Source organism: Carassius gibelio, chromosome A13 (assembly GCF_023724105.1).
Source record: "Carassius gibelio isolate Cgi1373 ecotype wild population from Czech Republic chromosome A13, carGib1.2-hapl.c, whole genome shotgun sequence".
NCBI lineage: Eukaryota > Metazoa > Chordata > Actinopteri > Cypriniformes > Cyprinidae > Carassius > Carassius gibelio.
The window spans coordinates 8705907-8726199 of record NC_068383.1 but is presented as its reverse complement, the minus strand read 5'-3'; the positions used below and the strand labels follow the sequence as shown (position 1 = coordinate 8726199).

The following is a 20293-nucleotide window of genomic DNA, read 5'->3' as shown; positions in this document are numbered from 1 at the left end:
ATTGGCCTGTGTGCAACATAGTTGGCATGTTGAGCTCCTGTGCTCAGACAGCGATTTTACATCTCTTTCAAACGAAACAATTAAGTTTTGTCTTATTCAAAGCAGAGAGTTTGGTAAAACATGTGCAGACACTACTTTTTTATTAGCACAAATAAATTTGCAGCAAATGAAAGAGGTAATTACTACATGCTTTGGTGCTTACTGTGGTAAATACAGTTTCTATAGAGACCATCTAAATGTGGAGGTGCATGTTAATATTAAGGAAGGAAATTGTAAGTTTTGAGTTTGATTTCTCTTAACGAATCAGATTTTTCAGTGGGTTATTAAAGTACTTTTGAACTTTGGAACAACATAACATTAACATGAGACCCTAAGCTGTATGTGTTTGATTCACGAAAAAAAAAAAAAAAGACGGGCAAAGGAGTAATTTGTTTGGCAATTAGCTGGACTGCATTGGTTGTAATTTATGGTACGGATTCATTAAAAATATTCTTAAACTGACTCTTGCGTCTCTTTTTGAAAAGTGTAACTGTTTTTAAATTAGAAGTTATTCTTTGTTCCCAGTCATCGTTACCCAGATGTTTTTATTTCTGAAGAAAATATGAGTGAAATAAAATCTAAAATCATGCAAATAAAAAGTACTGCATCTGAAATTGGCAAACAAATGAGACAAAACCATTTCAAACTTTCCAAGCAAACATTTGATTTATAAGTACAATCAGTCCATAAATGTTTTATAATTAGAAGTAGTTTCCTGCACAAAAAATGCAAATAAATGCCTGTCAATGTACATTTGCAGGACTGGGATCTGCGAGATGCAATGCATGAATGTTTAATGACTATGAATGAGCAGCGCTGGGTCTGAACCGCCCAGCTTTGTTCAATCTCTTTTAATTTATGCACTTGCTGATAGCACAAACACACAATCCAGCACAAAAATGGAGGTATTTCATCAGTCCAGGAGCAGGAAGAAAAAATAGGGCCACTTCAAGGGATTTCTTATCCACATCTAGAGTTTTGATGTAGGTCAGTGTTAAGGGAGTTAATTATTTGATATATTTAGAGCAGCTTTTGATATATGTTCTGTAAACACAGCCGTCGCGGATCCTCCCTTTTTCCCACAATCCCCTGAGGAAAAAATTATTTTAAAAAACTTCACAAAACTGTGAAACGGCAGTTAAAAAAACAATTAAATATGATTTTACAATGTATAAATACAAAAGTCCATGCCTCACAGCAGGACAAACCTGAAAAAGCAATAACAAATACTGCACTTTTTTTTTTGTTTTGCTATTTGTGAAAAAAATAATTGTCCTGTGCGGAACAGCAAGACACTTGTTTTTTTTTTTTGTTTTTTTTTAATTAATTACCAAGGTATTCACACCTTGGCATTCCCTCAATGTGGACAAGCCATCACACTCACGGTGATGCCGATGAGTGATTAGCTGTCCCGCTCAAAGTCTGTTTCATTATACAGCTCCTGCCGATGAGAAGGTCTGCGACGGGAGAACTTCACCCTGATGTGGTCTCCAAGTTCATCAAGGCTCTGGAGAACCTGGAAGGACAAGGAGTGAAATGTGAGGCTAAGATAGGTTGCTATTTTCATTTTTATTAGGAATATATCCAAGATGAGTTATTTCACTTTTGTGGCACATTCAAGTGCTATGTTTGAGGCATTAAACCTCCTTTGGGTCATAAAAAAAGTGCATAAAATAAATAAAATAAACTAAACAGTTTAATGCATCACAACCATGTAGTCCAACTGATTTCCATTCTATCATGACAAATTACTTTTTTTGAGCCGGTTCCTTTTAGTGACACAATCATGTACATCTTGCTGTAATATATAATTACATCATATATAAACTATATCATAAGGAATTTTTATATTGTGCATCCCTATTTAGAAATCTTTGGAAATATACTAGATTTTTAGCTTTTTAAAAAGTTTTAGATTTTTCTTCTTGTCTGAACACTCATTTTCATTTCAGTAGACTTGTTTAACACGAACAGTTTAAGAAAAGAAAAACAAAAGAGTACCATTTAAGATAGGATGTTGGGTGATGTAAATTATTACCTTATCGAGCATTTCTCTGGTGTGGGCGGCAGACACACAGAAGCGAGCCCTGGCCTCTGCAATGGGTGTAGCTGGGAAACCTACAACTACAACACCAATCTTCCTCTTCAACATGGCCCGTGAGAACTCCCTGTGTGCAGATGATTAACAACTTTGTTACGGATTTTAAGCAAAGGTTACACACACACAAACACCAGCAATGTACTACTGCCAAGCAATCAAATGTTCTAGAACAGCTTGCATCTTCATTTTTTTTTTTTTTTTTTTGTTTTGTTAGGTATGTTTAGCATTGATGTTATGATTGATGGCATAAAACAAGCAGAAGTCTTCACGCTAACCCTGAAAGCATTACATGCCTTAATGCTCGTTTCCAAAAACTTTTTATGCATTCAAGTTTCCAGATGCTATCAGTGCTCTTAGTATGAAAATCTTCCTTACAAACTGAGACTGATTAGATAACACAAAGACACCTCCTAACTAGCACTTACAGAAGAAACATTATGCAGGGTAAAGCTGTTGAGATTCCTATTCACTGGGTCTGCTACCTTTCCTCACCCTTTGAGTGAAGGGAAATCCATTGTAATACGCACAGCTGGACTGTCATTTGCATTAGCCAAGTGGGAGAGAAAGAAATGGATTGACAGGGAGAGAAAGGCAATGGCAAAGGTATAATGGAGAAGGAAAAGATTGAGAGCGAGAGGAGGAGAGTAGGCCTCCACTTTGTCAGCAGAGACGACAGCAGCAAGAGAACTGAGCGGCGACGAAGAGTGAAAGCTTGATTTAAAAGGCCTCACAGCCGCCGTCGTCTTTGTTGGTGTGCCAGGAAGCTGTTATCTTTGGAGGAGTCTGAAACGCCTGTGCAGTGATGAGCCTCTCGCATGTCATGTTTTCTTTCTGCCTCTTGTTTTTTTACCTCATCACTGATTCATGGATCAACTAGACCATCCAAGATGGCTACGGTCCAACGTCTTCTTGAAAAGACCACATCGCCTTCTTTGGACCAGCGGAGATGACTGCAGCTTTTGTTGGGGTGTCCTCAAGCAGTCAGTACGTTTTCCACATGCCATTCAAAGCTATCACCTTTGTAACCCAATGTAAGGGTCGCATTGTTGTTTTATGGGCAGCCCGAAATGTGGGCAGGTTCACAAGTTCAAAGGAGGATTACTATAGTGCCCAGATAGTGGAAACCGTCCTTAATCACAAAGACAATGCACAGATGCAAAAAAGACTCACAAAGAAACAATATTATTGCTTCTTGCTGGCCCAGTGATCTAAGCTGATGGTTTTTAATTGGACTAAATAGGGTTTGTGTAAATGTGAGATGCTGTAGTGTAAACTTGACGCTCTTTTATACATGTTGGGCGAAGTGGATGCGGCCAGAATTGGTAGACCGAATGGGTCGCTTGCTTGGGGAGCTGCTTACCCAACTTTCCCAGGTAGATAGAGCAGGAGCGGTACCACTGGAGAGTCCTGGTTGCCGTAAACGATGAAGCCCATCTCCTTCAGCCGAGATCTTAAGTAGCGCGTGTTCTCAGACAGCTGCCTAACTCTTCGCTGGCCTGTGGGGAAGATGCAGATAGACAGAGGCGTCATCAGGGAGAATTTTTTAGCTTTCATTGGAAAGGGAGAGACATAACTACGAGTCTACAATAAAGTAAAGGTCATAATTTACAACAGAGCAATCACAGGTCAAAAGGAAAAGTGCAAATAATCTCAAAGGGCTCCTCAACTGGGACTGTATCTGAAGGATCTGATTGTCTTCTGCATGAGAGGGATGCAGACTATGAAAGTCTCAGTTACAGTATATTCTGTGATTATTTATAGACCAATTACTAAGATGGGAATCAAACTTTATTGGCATATGTTTTGCACTAGTAAACATTTTTGAAAATTGGAAATCCTGCAGTTGTCAGAAGGAAGACAAAGGACCACGGTAGACAGTAAAACATAAACATCAAGTGGCTGACAATACATTGTATATTGCCATAGTCAATCTGAAGTGTACAATGGTAAATAATTTTTTTAGACACTTCTAGTTGTAAATCTCCACTAAAGACCTTTTGACAATTGCATAAACACAACCACTATGTCTTAGGAAGCAGTCTGACAAGCAGTTAACCGAAATATGATCAGTCTTACTTTTCAGATTCAAATTAGAACAGTTTACCTTTTTATGTCACTGAAATTTATGACCAGTCCCAATCAAAAAAAATCTAGATGACTGAAGTAAGACTAGTTTAAGCAGGAACATATAGACTACTTACCAAAACAGTAAAATATCATCTTAAATTTATTTGTGCACAACCTAATTAATATTAATAAACTTTTTGTGACATCACAAGCAGCACATCTATGCACCTGCTTCCCAACAATCCCCACAACCTGAAGGCCGCGACCCTGATGATTTTATCATTTATTCATGATTATTTAGCATGAACATAAGCTGCTTGAATATGATGGTAATTTGGAAAACCACTAAATTGTTGTCACGGTAATACTACAGAAATTTGTAGCTCTCAGAGAGTCTGCGCCCACTCTGCGGTAGCATGAACACTTAACAGACCATGTCGGGCAAACCATAGAACAAATATGTCTACAAACTAGTCCTAAAAACCGCTGGCACAAAGTTTATCCCACTTCTTTCCAATTATTTTGACTACACTCTATGCCTGCAAGTTTCATTTTTGTTCTATCTGAATATATAGTTGAAAACACTGGGAAAATGGCCAAGGAATTGCAACATAATGGAGTGGCATAAAGCCATACCACCAGCAGTTACTGCTCTTACAAAACAATCTAGAGCAATTCCTTAACTTTCCTTTTCCTAGACAAACTAGAAATGTATAGATTTCACCTTTTGTTTCTGTAAGTATAATCAAGAAGAGTTTATAAACAACCATTAGCTCCCTTTAAGGTTATAGGCTGATTGTATGTGAAAGGTTAGGAAAGGGGCCCAAAAAAGGCGACAGGAAATGACATCATCTGCTCTGCCGTTCAAATCCCAGGATTGCTCTTTTAATAGCCCCTCATTAAGAACATTAAGTAGTTAAGTGGGACAAAGCAGACCCATTCATAAAATAATCCAAAAAACATAGTAACAAACAAAAACAGGAAGAAAACCGCAAACCAATAAATCATTACAGACGTTAGGTTTTCATTACATTTTGAGGCTCATTTCTGTACTCTTCAAAACGCCTCATAATGTATGTGTGTGTGTGTGTGTGTGAGGAGTCAGTCGATGTGGAAAACAGTACCAGCTGGTTTTGTTTTGTCAGGCTGAATGGTAGACAAATTTCATCCTTTGCCAAGACACTCTTGGCTTGTACATAGGATACAATGGATTTGGCACACAACTGGAGACTGGAGTAAGTTGCAAATGGTACCATGTGGTTAGCAGTAGCGTAGCGGTTACTGCTCTGGACTAATAATCTGAACTTTGGTGAGATAATTCTAACAATTTAATGCGATTGGAGACACATCAGTAGCTCAATGAACATCAATACTTTTCACTCTCTGTCTTGTTCAGTTTATGTCTACCTCTCATTCCCTCCTCCATATTTAATTGTGTGAATCATGCAGTTCTGTGGGCTGGCCAGGTCCACCTCCAGCTCTCTTTGGCTCCATGGAGTTTTTGGAAAACAACAGCATGTTTGCATATAATTACATGCAAACCGATTGGCCGCTATTTCAAAACGAGGTAGGGCATGAGCACATAAGACCTCATGTCAGCTGAACGAATACAACTGCTCTGAACTTTCATTACATTAGAAACTCTTCAACGGAAACGCTGAACACTGGAAAACTCTAGGTACAGCAGGTGAAGCTTAAACCAAACAATTAGTCATGGACGCAGCAGTACAAGTTCAGATGTAGCAGGTCTTCCGCTCCCTATTGTGTTGTATTCAGAGTGGGATGGAGAATTGTAAAGCGCGCTCTCGGATCAGTGTGACTCACCCTCCACAGAGCTGCACATCATGCTGATAATGACCCATAGGCGCCTTGTCCAAATCTGATGTAGACATCACAGTATTCAAACAGCCTAGAGAGATTCTCTTCAGACAAGTTTGGACTAGAACCCATTGTCCAACTGAAGCAGAGGAGTTTTATTTGAAACAGCTAGCTAGTTAATAAACTCTGCATCATATCCATGTCTCAATTTAAATTAAACGGTCGTGCTTCACTTTAACAGTCCTGCTTATAAATACATGCATGAATCCACAATTCCAACCTTTTTATTTTTAATGCTTCTTATGCTTTCTTTTTATTCATAAAAAATATTTTTATTAGCCAGTTGAATTGCTCTTCTGTTGACTTACAGTACCGATCAAAAGGTTTTTTGTTTTGTTTTTGATAAAGAAATTAATACTTTTATTCAGCAAGGATGCACTGAATCGACTGATCCTAAATAATTGTTTGTTACCAAAGATTTATATTTCAAATAAATGCTGTTTGAACTTCATCAAAGCATCCTGAAAAAAATCAATCTAAATTTCCACAATTAAGTAGCAAAATTCCAAATAAAGCAGCACAGCCTTTCAACACTGATAATAAAAGAAATGCAGCTATCAGCACATTAGAATGATTTCTGAAAGATAAAGTGACACTGATGACTGGAGTAATAGCTGCTGAAAACTAAGCTTTGCCATCAGGAATAAATAACATCAAAAACATATTTAAAATTGTAATCATATTTCAAATTATTATGTTTTTTGGGGTATTTTTGATCAAATAAGTTCAGCTTTGTTACACATAAGGTTTCAAGACCTTAAAAAAATCTTATCCACCCCAATTTCTTTTTAAAGTAGTGTGCTTAACTCTACCCTTCAATGCAGACCGAATCCCTTCCTATCATGGTGTGAAGTGAAGCGAAACTATAATGAAACACAATGTATTCTCGAAAAACATAAATATATGGATTAATGCATATCAAAAACAGAAGACAGCTTGGAAAAACCCTTTTAACAGTGGAGCCATTCTACTGACTCTGGAAATATGTGACCTTTCCTTGACTAAAAGCCTCTTTAAGCCAGTCTTATTGCTTTATTAAAATCGGGTTTTATGAGTTTCATCAAATTCATTTTATGTGGTTATTAAATCCATGTGATTTCTCTTCCCTATCTGATTACCCACATTTAAGGAGAAGTGTTGGGTGAAGAATTTCATTTTCTTTCGGCATTAGAATGACTGACTGGTTTGAAATCTGGGTCTCAATGTCTCTAGGACATATCAATTGTAAAGTAGTGCTTCTGTTGTCTTGTGACTTTCTAAATAAAAGATGGCCAATCCCTTTCATGAATTTACGTCTTAGTATTGCTTCTATAAAGTCTCTATATTGTCTATAAAGTGCTTTGTTGCTTACCTTCGGTCGTGCCATCGACACCCATGATGCATTTAATTGCCCTAATGATCTGCTCCACGACAGGTGGGGACATGGCAGTAGCGTACATCGCACTGTGAGAGTGACTCCTCAAATAATCCACCAACTCCTGCAGAAAAACACAACACGTCCATCATCAAAGGAATACTTTCATAATTGACTCATGTCACTGAAGTTCAGACATTCTGCTTAGGATCTTCTCGAGTGCTTCACAGAAGAAAGAAAAAATACTGAGTTAAAAAAAAAAATCATTAAATTGAATACATTTCATAAAAAATTATTGCATCAAATTGAAAAAAAAAAAGTGTGTAACGGTGAGAAATAAATGACAAAAATGTTGGGGTGAACTATCCTTTTAACTTTTATTGTCAATGTTTCACAAGCTGTTGTAGTGTTATGGTTAAAGTTAGGGTTTGTAAGTTTTGAACACTGATTAGGTGGGCAGTGAGAAGTGTATTGTGCCCTTCAGCATGATATTTAACCTCACGATTGCTCAGAAGAGGTGAACCTGTAATAAGTGATTTAAAATGTCTACATGCATGAGCAGATGAACCAAAATGCTGTGCTGTCCAAATAGAGGGAAATGAAACTACACAGCACACACCAAGAAACTGATCATCCAGTGATAAAGACAGCTGCTCTATTCACTGGCATTGTATAAAATCTGTTTGTTTGTTGCTGCTTATACAGAATGTTAACAAACTGCTTGTATTGAAATCCCTGAACTGATTATGCTACTAGCAGATCTGACTATGAGGCAAACAAACACATATGGACACTTATACAGGCTTTTTTGTACAAACTATTACAGCTGTCATTCAATAGGTTGATACTTTGTGCATTACAAACAAGCAGATTTGGAGATTGTCTATTCTGCATCCATGATAAGGCTTCTGAGCAGAAGCCGGGGCCAATATTCAGCTCTTAATCTCTGTCCTCAGACATCTGCATCCACTGTGGAAGGGACGCACCTCGCGGTGCACACAGGCCTCTGCATCCAGATGTGTCCTCTACTTTGAGGATAGGGGCAAGGGGGTTTTTAGGGGAAAAATCTGCAAAGCAAACATCTGCTTCCACTTAGAGTGAGATTTGCAGTGCTTTAGGTCCTGGGAGCTTTGTGGAAACGGCATAAGAGAAGTCAGTTAAGAGAACGTGTCCGAAAATCCACCCACATCTGTGGAGTGAGGGACTGGCTGGAGCCGTTTGGCGGCTCTCTTTGCGAACCTCCCACTGTGCCTGTGTACAGTGTCCTTATTGCTGCTGAGAGCATGGGTTTTACTCTGCTGCTGCTGAGTACCTTTATAAAACACTGCAAACCTACTGGAAGAGTGCAGAACAAGTATGACTGACAAAAAAAGGTCTGCTGATTAGAAGCAGCAAAAAAATTTCAAATTACATTTTTCAGCAGAGAAAATAATAGAAGAATAGCTATATATATATATATATATATATATATATATATATATATATATATATATATATATATATTTTTATATATATATATATATATATATATATATATATATATATATATATATATATATATATATATATATAAAAAATCAACATTTGTATTTGCTCTAATAAAATAAATAATCAGTAAGTGGTTGATGTTTCAAGGGAAAAAATTAAGTTTATCAAAAATCTCTGTTTACATGGTAAATTCTTAATCAGAGTATTGTCTTAATATTATTCAAATCGTAGTGTTGTCCATGTAAACATACTTATTGATGACAAGCACCAATTCACCAAACATTTCTGAAGGATCATGTGCTGCTGAAAATTCAGATTTACCATCTAAGGAAATAAATAACAATGTATTCAAATAGAAAATAGTTATTTTAAATGATAATATTTTAGATGATAGTATTTCAGAATATCGTTGATTTCACTATATTTTTGATCCAACAAATATAGTCTTGGTAAGCTAAAGTAACTTCTTTTAAAAACATAAAAATTATACACACCAAACTTTTAAATGGTAGTATACATTCCAGCCAAGTACCATGTTTGGAAGCATCCTGTGCAATTTTGATTTGTCCCATTAAAACAGCTGGCAATCAGCCGACAGTCTCACCATATTAAATACTCAATATTACACATGCACAGGGTCTCTCTCTCTCTCACACTCTCTCTTCCCCACCTCTCTGTTCTTCAAAGCATGTGTAATTCAAAAAACCTGCAGTCTTTTTCAGTTTTTGTCTTTTATAATCAACTGCCATGTCCGTGATGTGGTTATGAAGTGAAGTGGTCTTTTTTAATGGAGTAATGAGATGAGAAAGGCGGTGTGACAGGACCGTGAATGACATTTGGAGAACATATGTAGTTTCACATCATGAAACAAGACCATGTGTGTGATTTTGAAAGAGAAGGGAAGGGAGATTGGCGAGCACGCTGAGTAAAGGTGACGTAAGTCATTTCTGTCCCACGAGCGTCACCAAACGACAAATAGCAGCTCAACGGTCCGAATATCTATAAAATCTTGAGCTGCTTTTTGCCTCAGGAAAAGCATTTTTAAAAGAGCTCTGACAGTGAGGTATTACATAATGCCTACCTTTTTCCCTGCGATATACCCGCCAGCAGCCCCGAAACTCTTGGTGAAGGTGCCCATCAGAACATCCACTTCATTGGGGTCCACGCCAAAATGTTCTGTAACTCCTCGACCTGTGGGGCCCACGGCCCCAATGCTGTGGGCCTCATCGAGGTACAGATAAGCCTTATACTTCTTCTTTAATGCTAAGATCTCTGGCAACCGGACTAGAGAGCCTTCCATACTGAAATAAACAGTCAAAGACATTTCAGTTAGGATGTGTTAAAAATTTTATTATGGACATAAGCATGTCCACATGTAAACACAAGACAAATACCATATTTTCCAGACTATAAGTCGCACTTTTTTCATAGTTTGGCTGGTCCTGCGACTTATAGTCAGGTGTAACTTATTTATCAAAATTAATTTGATATGAACTGAGAGAAATTAACCAAGAGAAAACATTACCGTCTCCAGCCGCCAGAGGGCGCTCTATGCTGCTCAGTGCTCCTGTACTCTACACTGAGCAGCATATAGCGCCCTCTCGCGGCTGTAGATGGTAATGTTTTCTCTTGGCTCTTGGTTCTAAATAAATGCGACTTATAGTCCACTTATATATGTATTTTTCCTCATCATGACATATTTTTGGACTGATGCGACTTCTTGGACTTGCTGTAAGTGATTTGTTAAACATGAAACATCTCATACTACTTGGCAGATGTCACTGAAATAGCTGTCCTAAGAAATCACACCTGTCTTACTGATGGCAATAAGCACTGTAAATGTATTTATCTGCTACCTGCACAGTGGTTGCGAATTAGTCATAATCTTCTAAAATCATGCATGAATTTCATATATAAAGTTCATGAACCTTCAGTGTTCACTTCAGCACTGATTTATGCAATAAATGACCTCAGGAAAAGGATTATCGATGCTCACGAGGCTGGAGAGGGTCAAACACTTATGACTGAAGACTTTGGCCTCAATAAACTAACAATCAGACAGGCAGTGTTCAAACGGGGTGACATAACACATTCGAAAACTTCAAACAAACATGCCTGATACATGAGGCGCAGATGATTTCATTATCTTCCAAATTAGGTGCCACCAGTTATTGAATCCAATTATTTTAGCCATTCTCCAACAATAAAAGTAATTGTTTTAACTTTTTGTTGCTTTGTAAAGCAACCTGAGCTACAATTTTATAGGAAAGGTCTTCTATAAATGTAAATGGTCCTCTTTCATTTCATGTAGATGCTTACCCCTAAAGGCTGGAGTGAACAGAAATGTAAATATTCGCTAATGTTCCTACCTGTAAATGCCCTCCACCATGATGAGGATCTTCTTCCAGCCACGATGGGTACGAGGTTGACCTGAGCAAATCGCCTCCTTCAGCAGCTTTTCTAGACTCTGCATGTCTATAACCAAACAAAACAGGCACATTATGACACAATCAGGCTTTAAAATAAATACACACAGTCAGTTGGTATTCTACCCTAACCAAACAAAGGCCTACTTATTTTTAGGTCTTCCTAAAGCAAAATTAGAAAGATACACTTATAAACACCAAGTAGCTGGTTTTTCTTTTCCCACTCATGGGCACAAGAGGAACTCTGGTTCAATGAAAGCACTTTTAGGAATATATATGTTTTGTTCTTGGATATACAGAACAGTGTTTCTTAACCCTCCTTCTGTAGAAACACCCCAGCAAAGCACATCTCATCAGCTCGGTAGAGGCTTGCGAGAACAGAACTGAATATGTTAGATTATTGAGACGCTAGAAAAAGGAGGAACATAGTCTGGTAAAATAAACCCAAAATAAGTGCCCTACCAGACTGAAATAATCCTAAATAGTTTTAGTGTTTCTACAGGTGTAAGGGTTTTATGGATCATTGAGAGTTTGCTTGAATTCAGTGATTTATTACAGCATATACTTGCTTAAAACAAACATTAACCAAGGCTAAATTGCATCTTACTGCAAAGAAAGCATATCCAATAATTGCATCCTAGGGGAAGAGCTGGAAAAGCTAGAAACATTCAAAGACAAGGGAATTAAATTGCAAAGATAAATAGTAATGTTAAGTAAAAGTGTTCTGGAAGCACACTGGGATATAAACTACGCCATATTTAATTGTGCAAAATGCAATTTAAATGTGTGACTGCAATCTGCTAAAAAGCTGGAAAAAAACACAACTAGCCTAAAGTCGCTTATAATAACAAGATATGGCAACGCTACAAACTGGCCAACAGATGGCAGACTTGAACTGCAAAATTAAAGTTTGATTCCAGCCTGTTACATCCTGATCCATTCCTCCTCTTTTACCCAGTTAGCTTACTGCGTTCTCTGCGAATATAAAGTGACAAAAAGCCCAAAGAAAAGAATGTTCCAAATAGTCTCTCATTACAGTGGCCTCATTTCAAACAGGTGGACGTATTTAGGCCAGTGAAGGCCAATGTGGACGCGGCCTGCTTTCACTATCCATGCAGTCTTGAAATACTACACTCACCTACACAGATCCACCCAAAGGTTTTAGGGCAAGAACAATTACACAAAGAAGAATGGCAAGTGTGTGGACATACTGTAGATGTTTGTTTATGTGTGTTATGCTGTCACTAGTTTATTCAAGGCGACAATGACAGTATTGGCAGGCAGGTTATGGAGACTTTGAGGCAAAATAACTAGTAGTTATTTTATTCAGTGTACTATATTTACAGCTGGCATGTTTCCTCTGGGAAAATACAAGTCCTTACGTAACTAATAAACTAACAAAGCTAAAACAAAGTCCTAAATATTCCCGATGTCAACAGCACGTTCAAAACGTTTGAACAAATCGAGTCCATTTGCAATGTGTTTTTTTGAATGAGCAATCATTCAGAGAAACAGAGATAAATAATGCTTAGACCTGCTTTGGGAATCTAACTGCATGCAGAATTTAAGCTCTTTTCCATTTTAAGACGGATAAAGAATTCAAATGACACTGCTACCATAACATGGTAGGGATTTGTCAACAAACATGTTCTAACAACTAAAATGCGGATGATAAACATTGATATGCAGTGCCAAAGTGTGTTTGCAGGTATCAACACAGGAGAACATTTATCGTATTTTACACCAGTCTTGGCAAATGCTTGCAAAACAGGTTAGATTGTCATATAATGATGAACTTTGACACAATTATGCTTTTTATTTGCTTTGAATGTTTAAATGCTTATCGTTAAAGTCAACATATCCACAAATGCTACATCATGCACCTGCATCTTGACAAAATCAGAACTGGGGATCTCTGCACGAGTTTCCAAGTTGAAAGTCCAACTTCAAGCGGTATTCTTTTACATTTTTTGAGGAAGCTGAACACAGCGTTTGTTAACACCATAATTAAACATTCCTGAACCAGCTAATCAAGTTTTTTTTGTTGCTGTTGCTTAATTTGAACAATTCAGCTGAAGGTGATGGAGTAGGGTCCCTTGGTGTTGGGGGTAAGGAAGTACAAGTAATGCGAGTTACGTGATCAGATTACTTTTTTCAAGTAACTAGCAAAGTAACTCATTCCTTTTTAATTTCCAAGAAATTATATTTTCCAAAAGTAATGCTAGTTACTTTGTTTTTCCCATTTATTGACTCCTGTAAGTCTCCTGTCCCCATATTGGGAGAAATCAGAAGTACAGAGGCGTTGTGTGTGCTGTGTGAACACAATGTAGTTCTAGACTAAATGTGAATGTGCATTAATTCATCCAACTTGCAAAAAATCTGATTTAGTATTCATCAAAATTAATTAAAACAGTGAAATGCAAACTTAGAATTTAATGCAAACCTGTAATATGTATCTAATGCCATTTTATTAACTAATGTCTTTGATGCTGAACTTTAATTATGCAGTTAAACCATACTAATAAGCAAAAATGACGTGAATTTACTTTTCCTTCAGCCTGAGGTTTATTCGTTACACTTTTTGGTGTGAAAGGGCTTTTACATTTGCTATAAATAGAACTTATATATTAAAAACAATCAAGCCCTGCTCATATTTAAAACACGAACGTAACATAACAAATAACTTTCCATAAAAAGTAACTACGTAATGTAGTTAGTTAGGGAGTAACGCAATATTGTAATGCATTCCTTTAAAAAGTAACTTTCCCCAACACTAGTCACTTTTATCAAGACCAGTTTCAGGTCAGAGAGTTGCACATGGAGTCTCCTGGGTTTGCCGTGACGACCCACAACCAAATATAACATGGCACTGTCAGAGTACATTCAAGCTTCTGTTGTTCATGCATCATGTATTCTCATCCAGCCACTGAAGAAAGATGCAGACTATTTTTTCCAGTAGCTACACAAGAATACCATTAACCACTATTGCCCTAAAGCACAGCTTTTATAAAACCCAAATATGTCTTGCTGCAGTCTCATGCTTACATTTAGTTTGTTAACAATCACAAACTGTGAAGATGATTGACCTCAGCATTTACAAATGCCCCCCTATCAGCTCTACACAAATCTCATAGGTGAATACACCGTGACCTAGTAGATATGAATTTCATAATATTTTGAATATGTACTCACTGTTGTGTTTGAAGACTCGAATGGTTGCCCCAGACAACCTGGCTCCCAGGATGAGGGACGTGTGATTTAGCTCATCGCTCAGGATCAGGCAGCCCTGGAAACAGACATTGTTACTCTATGGCTCTGAACACATTTTAAAGGAGGACGTGTGGAATAAATATCACAAATAACCAGAAACAGCCATATATAGTCAAATAACCAGAAACGTCATTTATATAGCATCCTTTAAAACACTGTTTACAGAAAAAAGTCTAACTACAATGTAAATGTCATACATTTAGTCTACAAAGAAGACATCAATGTTTTGCAAGGACTTCTAGGAACACTGAGTAATGACTTTAATCAGCTGAGATATATTTATGCATTTGGAAGTCACTTTTACCCAAATCACTTTCATCGCATTTCATGACTGAACTTGATCACTGGGAATAGAACCTGCACCCTTAGTTTTACTAGGTGTCACCAATCTTTTTTGTTCAAATGAATTGAACTTCTCAATGTTTAGATCTTGTAATGTGAAGTGGATGACAAGTCTCAACAGCTGCAGAGCATGGCCTGGTTCAACAATGGCTGACACCTCCTCCGGAAGGCACAAGTTGCTGGACCCACTGCTTAAGAAATACCTCCATTGCGCAACATCACAAAGACTTTCCTTGAGGAAAAACCCTCCCCCTTAACCAAACTGGTTTCTGTTCCTCAGCCCTATGGATCTCGTCTAGAGACTAAGGTTTTCTCATCTGAGCTGGTTATGATCGACCACATCTATCATAAACAAATCCTAATGAGAAACCCAAACAAGCACTGTCAGTTCTAACTGTGATTGCTTATCTGATTGGGCATTATTTTTAACAAGGGTTTGTTTAGTGTGCTGGTTCCCTGGGTTATTCTCTGGTGCGTGAAAAACTGTTTATAGTAGCAATTAATAGCAGGCGCCCAGAGATAACAGATTAATACCACACTTGTCAGTTCACTTCAACAGATAAAACTGAGTGATTTAAGACAGCACCGTTGAAGATTAATTTTTAATCGCTGACCTTTCCGACTAGTGCTGGAATGTTCATGGAATTGGTGGCGAAACCCATTCCAAACGCCATTGCAGACTCCACCCCCAAGAACTCCGCCACAAGTTGCTCCAGGTTCTCATGGATGCTTAAGTTGCCTATGAAAAAAAAATAAAGAAATTTATTATAAAGCTGACACTTTATCAAAATGATTTTACAAGAGACTCATTGGCCTCACACTACAGCTGACAGAAAGCACAGATATACACTTTAAGTATTCATTAGACCAAAGCCTTTCTCAGTCAGATTGTGTATTCCAATAGCCTTGAAGGAAATTAGGTTTTCCTGCATGCCTCCTTTAGTTTTGTTTTTTTTGTTTTGTTTTAGAGGCTCAGACAGGGTCAGCATAGAGGAAACAAATCCGATCTGTCAGAACATGTGAGGTGAAAGGTTATTAATCACTCAGTAGGTGCCTTCAGAGAATAAAGACATAACTGCAGACATGAAATACTGCCATAATGTTGGTACATAAATGTCAAGAACTCAAAAACAAACAGAACATCTGATATTGTGAGATACAATAAAGGTTAAATATAGATAGAGATAATGGCTATAGATATATGCCATAAATCTCTAAAGTGTTTTTATTACTATTATAAAATTTCATTACATCTGAAGACCAGTTAGGTAACGACGTTATTTTTAACGGGGTAATCTAGCTAAATTACTTTTCCCGTCGATACAACGCTGTTAACATTACTAGACGTTACTATGCGTTGATTGAATAAACTGTGTAATCCGAACGCACCCGTCTCACACAGTTAGTGAGGAGGTGGGTTAATAACGAGATTAGCGATTATGATTGGCTAAGGCAGAGTCATGTGTTTCATGGTAGCCAATCAGAGCCAGTGTTTTTACACACATGCCAGCACACGCGCCAGCTAAACAGAGATTCGCTGCAGCAGCAGAGATGGCGAGTCAGGAGCAATCCGATGAAAAGTTGGAATTTTCAAGGTGGAGATATAAGCACTACTTAAAATTCATTGTGGTCAAAGGCAAGAACGTGCATGTAATGTGTACATTATGTCCTGGAGCGAAGATTTTGTCGACATCCATTGTAAGCAACTCTATGAAACATCTCACAATGACACACGCATCTACAAGGCTATTGGCCAAAAACACTTTTCTTACAAAGATAAAACTTGAAGTGCAGGATAAAACTCTTGCAATAAATATTGAAAGTTATGTATGAACACTTGTCTATTCTACTGTCTGAGAGTTTATACAAAGAAATAAAATAAAAATGTTGTCATCATTTTTGCAGAATACATATTCAGAAGAATTTTGGTAACCAAACAGTTTTGATGACCATTGACTTCCACTGTATGGACAAAAACACCAAGATGTTTCTCTTAATATTTAAAGTTACAAAAAAAAAAAAAAGTCATACAGTTTTGGATTAACATGATGGTGAATAAATTAATTGGGTGAATGAGAGTGACTTTTCATTTTTGGTTGAAAGATTTGAATTGGTTCTGCATCCTGTTTTATTTTTTAATTTAAATTAATAAAAATTCTGTAATTCCAGAATGTTAATCATATTATTAATTTAAATCTTGCACAAATCTAAACACATGCATGCCTAAATAAATTAACAAATATGAAAACACAATATACATTAGTTGTAGTAGCAATGTTAATGTGCATGCTCAGCCATGGTGCTTATGTGGGCATCATTTCCTGATTCCATTACCCATCAAAGTGCCAATAAGACCATAATGGTCTGAAAGCTAGAAATGTTAAACAGCTTTAAGGAATAAATTCTGGCAAAAGATATATTTCCCACTGAATAAGACAGCAGTCGCGCCTCTCCTTTTACATGATTCCTATAGAGAGCTTTGTTCTCTAAAACACTATTGATTACTCCAGACCTCCAATCATTCCCTCTCACAGCGGCAGCTGAAGCGTGATTTGCTTGATTAAACCTGAATCAGGGTTTAATTTAACGACTACACTGCACTTCAATGTGATAACTGAGAAGCTCTCTTTACAGAGGAAACCCATAAGGGTCTTGACTTCTAACCAGGGTATTGTAGTAATCTAATGAAGTGAGAAATGAGAGCGAGACCCATGAAGAGCTCAATTCACCTACACAAGCAGAAACTGCCCATAAAACAGCAAGTTTCTCAAAAGCATCTTAACCTAATTTTATTCAAATGAATGGGAGCGTCTCTGAAAACTGTATCGACGTTCAGTGTTAAATACAAATTAAGTGGTTAAATTAAGATAACCACAGAAAATCATGTTTACAGTACTGCTTACAGTGAAAGTGGGACAAGGCACTGCGTTAGAATAAAAATGACAAAAAGGTAAGCTTAAGTACTTTAAATTACAAACATACTATTTAAAACATTATAATGTAACAATTTTAAACCTTAACATGAGACTAATATAATAAAATTGTTTATAAATTTTGTATGTTTAAAGTCATATGCAACTCCTGTTATCTAACATCAGTAAACACTCTTTTTTTATAGGGGTGCACGCTATATATCGGCCGCTGGTTAATGTGCATCTAGTCAGTAAAGCCGGTTATCTTAATCAGCGGTAAATACCATCAGGTGACTAGACTAGATGCGCATTAATCATCGGCCGATATATGTCATGCACCCCTATTTTTTTAAACCAGTAAGTGGTTTTATCCACCTAAAACAGTAGTCCGAACCCTAAAAAATATGATTGCACAACACCACATCAAATTCCAAGATTCTGGTTTACAAGCCATTTAAGAAACATCTAGAGGAAGACAACTTTTGTCTCATGGGAAAATAGTGTAGCATACCACGTTAACCACTCACTGGTTATACATTATTATGGTGAAACATTAAGCTCTTGTTACAATAAATGTGACACTTAGATGGTCCATTTATGTTGTAGACTCCTTCATACTTGAGTGCCACATGCTTCAGTGATAGTGGTGTTTGGCAGCTATAACAATGTTAAACCTATAAACTCTTTGTACATTTAAATAGACCATGGTAACTGAAAACACACACACACACACACACAATAATGAATTCTAAAGATACAAAGATAATCCTACATGCAGAATTTCTGTAAATGATTGATGTATCCGCCTTAAAACCTGTCACCAAAAACAAACATGGACCTTATTGATCTTGCAGTCAGAACAAAAATGTGCTGTAAACTATGACCGTAATGTTATAGTTAAAGACATATTACCCAACATCACATGGGATATCTGTAAAATAGTAATCTAATGTAACCTGGGAGATCCAGCAACATCTTCAGAAATCCAAATCTCCCATTAGTAAAACAAGATTAATTCCTATTTTTAATTTGAATTAAAAAATGAAGTTATTTATATCTTTATTTCTATAAATATAACCTTTTTAGAATATTTCATATTTTGCATATTTCATATATTTACCTTAACATAATGTATACATGTTTATATTTGATACTTTTTTGAAACATTGGTGATGTGATGTTCGTGAATAAAATAAAATAAATTCATTCTAATAATTATTTACTCATATTTATGTTTTAGAGTTCTTCAAAATGATTTAAAAATGCTCATTCCTAATATGCACATACAGTACTGTGCATCTAATTATGAACTGCATTTCAATAACGAGTCGTGGGGTTAGTTGTTATTGCTTATTTTACAGAGGGCCTGCAGTAATATATCTAAAAGCAACGACAACCTCTGAGAGATGCAATAAAAAATAAATGAATCTCTTCAATGAATAATGAATGATACAAAAAAGACTTTACACATAAATACTCCCATGCCTCATGATCACATGTGCTTTCTGTGTCAGTTTCTGATGTGGTATTTGGTTTAGATTCACCGCTGTCACTGCATAGCACCACAAAATAAAAGATCTCAAACTACTTACTTTGCTATGCAAATGTTCTGATGACACAATTATCTTTAAGAGGGGTACATATTTATACTGTGTAACTGTATAGGAGTAAAAGGTGAAATAAAACAGTGGCCAAAATATTTCCAGGTTTACGGTCCTGTACTTGATGCAGCTATGCTCACGTGAAGTTTTACGGCCTTGCTAATGCTAGAACAGGTAGCGACAGTCATGAAGCAGCTGAAAAATTTGACATATGCAACAAACCAGAATAACCAGATCCTAGAATATCAGTCACACCAAAGTACTTGCAACTGTGCCTGAACAGGTCTAATCTTTAAACCACCAGCAAGGATTTCCACACCATTTTACCAATGAATTTCAATGGAAGTTTGTGATTACTCAATAGCCACATATGCATACATACATACATACATATACATATATATATACATATATACACATATATATATATATATATATATATATATATATATATATATATATACATACATATATACACATACACATATATATATATATATATATATATATATATATATATATATATAACAGACTTTTTGGTCTGGTAATCACAAGCCTAGTTTTCAAACACTGGGAAAAAAAATTACATGCACCCAGATAACCATTTCACCTTTTAGCCTTAGTGCAAACAAGCTAGCTTTTAACCTAAAATAGATTTAAATATATTTCAGCATGGAAATATGAGGAAGATCATTATCGGTCATTGAACTAATCACATTCACAACCTGTAGAGAGAGATATGAAACAGTTCATTCAATCATCAATTTGGGTTGCAAATTCAAAAACAGGTTGGGCCTTTAATAAATTACCCAGAA

General features: G+C 36.7%; 1 protein-coding gene across 2 annotated transcripts in view; it reads right to left on the bottom strand.

Moving 5' to 3' along the window:
• Nucleotides 1-678: 678 nt before the first annotated feature.
• Nucleotides 679-20293, bottom strand: part of LOC128026057 (serine palmitoyltransferase 3) — a 30558-nt gene continuing 10943 nt past the window's right edge. The window contains exons 5-13 of one of the 2 annotated variants that reach the window (XM_052612783.1): nucleotides 15580-15704; nucleotides 14546-14639; nucleotides 11297-11402; nucleotides 10009-10228; nucleotides 7437-7563; nucleotides 3501-3636; nucleotides 2078-2207; nucleotides 1424-1555; nucleotides 679-1128 (exon numbers count right to left, since the gene is read on the bottom strand). In XM_052612783.1, the coding sequence (XP_052468743.1) occupies nucleotides 1442-1555; nucleotides 2078-2207; nucleotides 3501-3636; nucleotides 7437-7563; nucleotides 10009-10228; nucleotides 11297-11402; nucleotides 14546-14639; nucleotides 15580-15704 (1052 nt within the window). In that variant the 3' untranslated portion in view covers nucleotides 679-1128; nucleotides 1424-1441. Of the gene's footprint in view, nucleotides 1556-2077; nucleotides 2208-3500; nucleotides 3637-7436; nucleotides 7564-10008; nucleotides 10229-11296; nucleotides 11403-14545; nucleotides 14640-15579; nucleotides 15705-20293 lie in introns of both variants that reach the window. The other variant, XM_052612782.1, reaches the window with a different exon arrangement.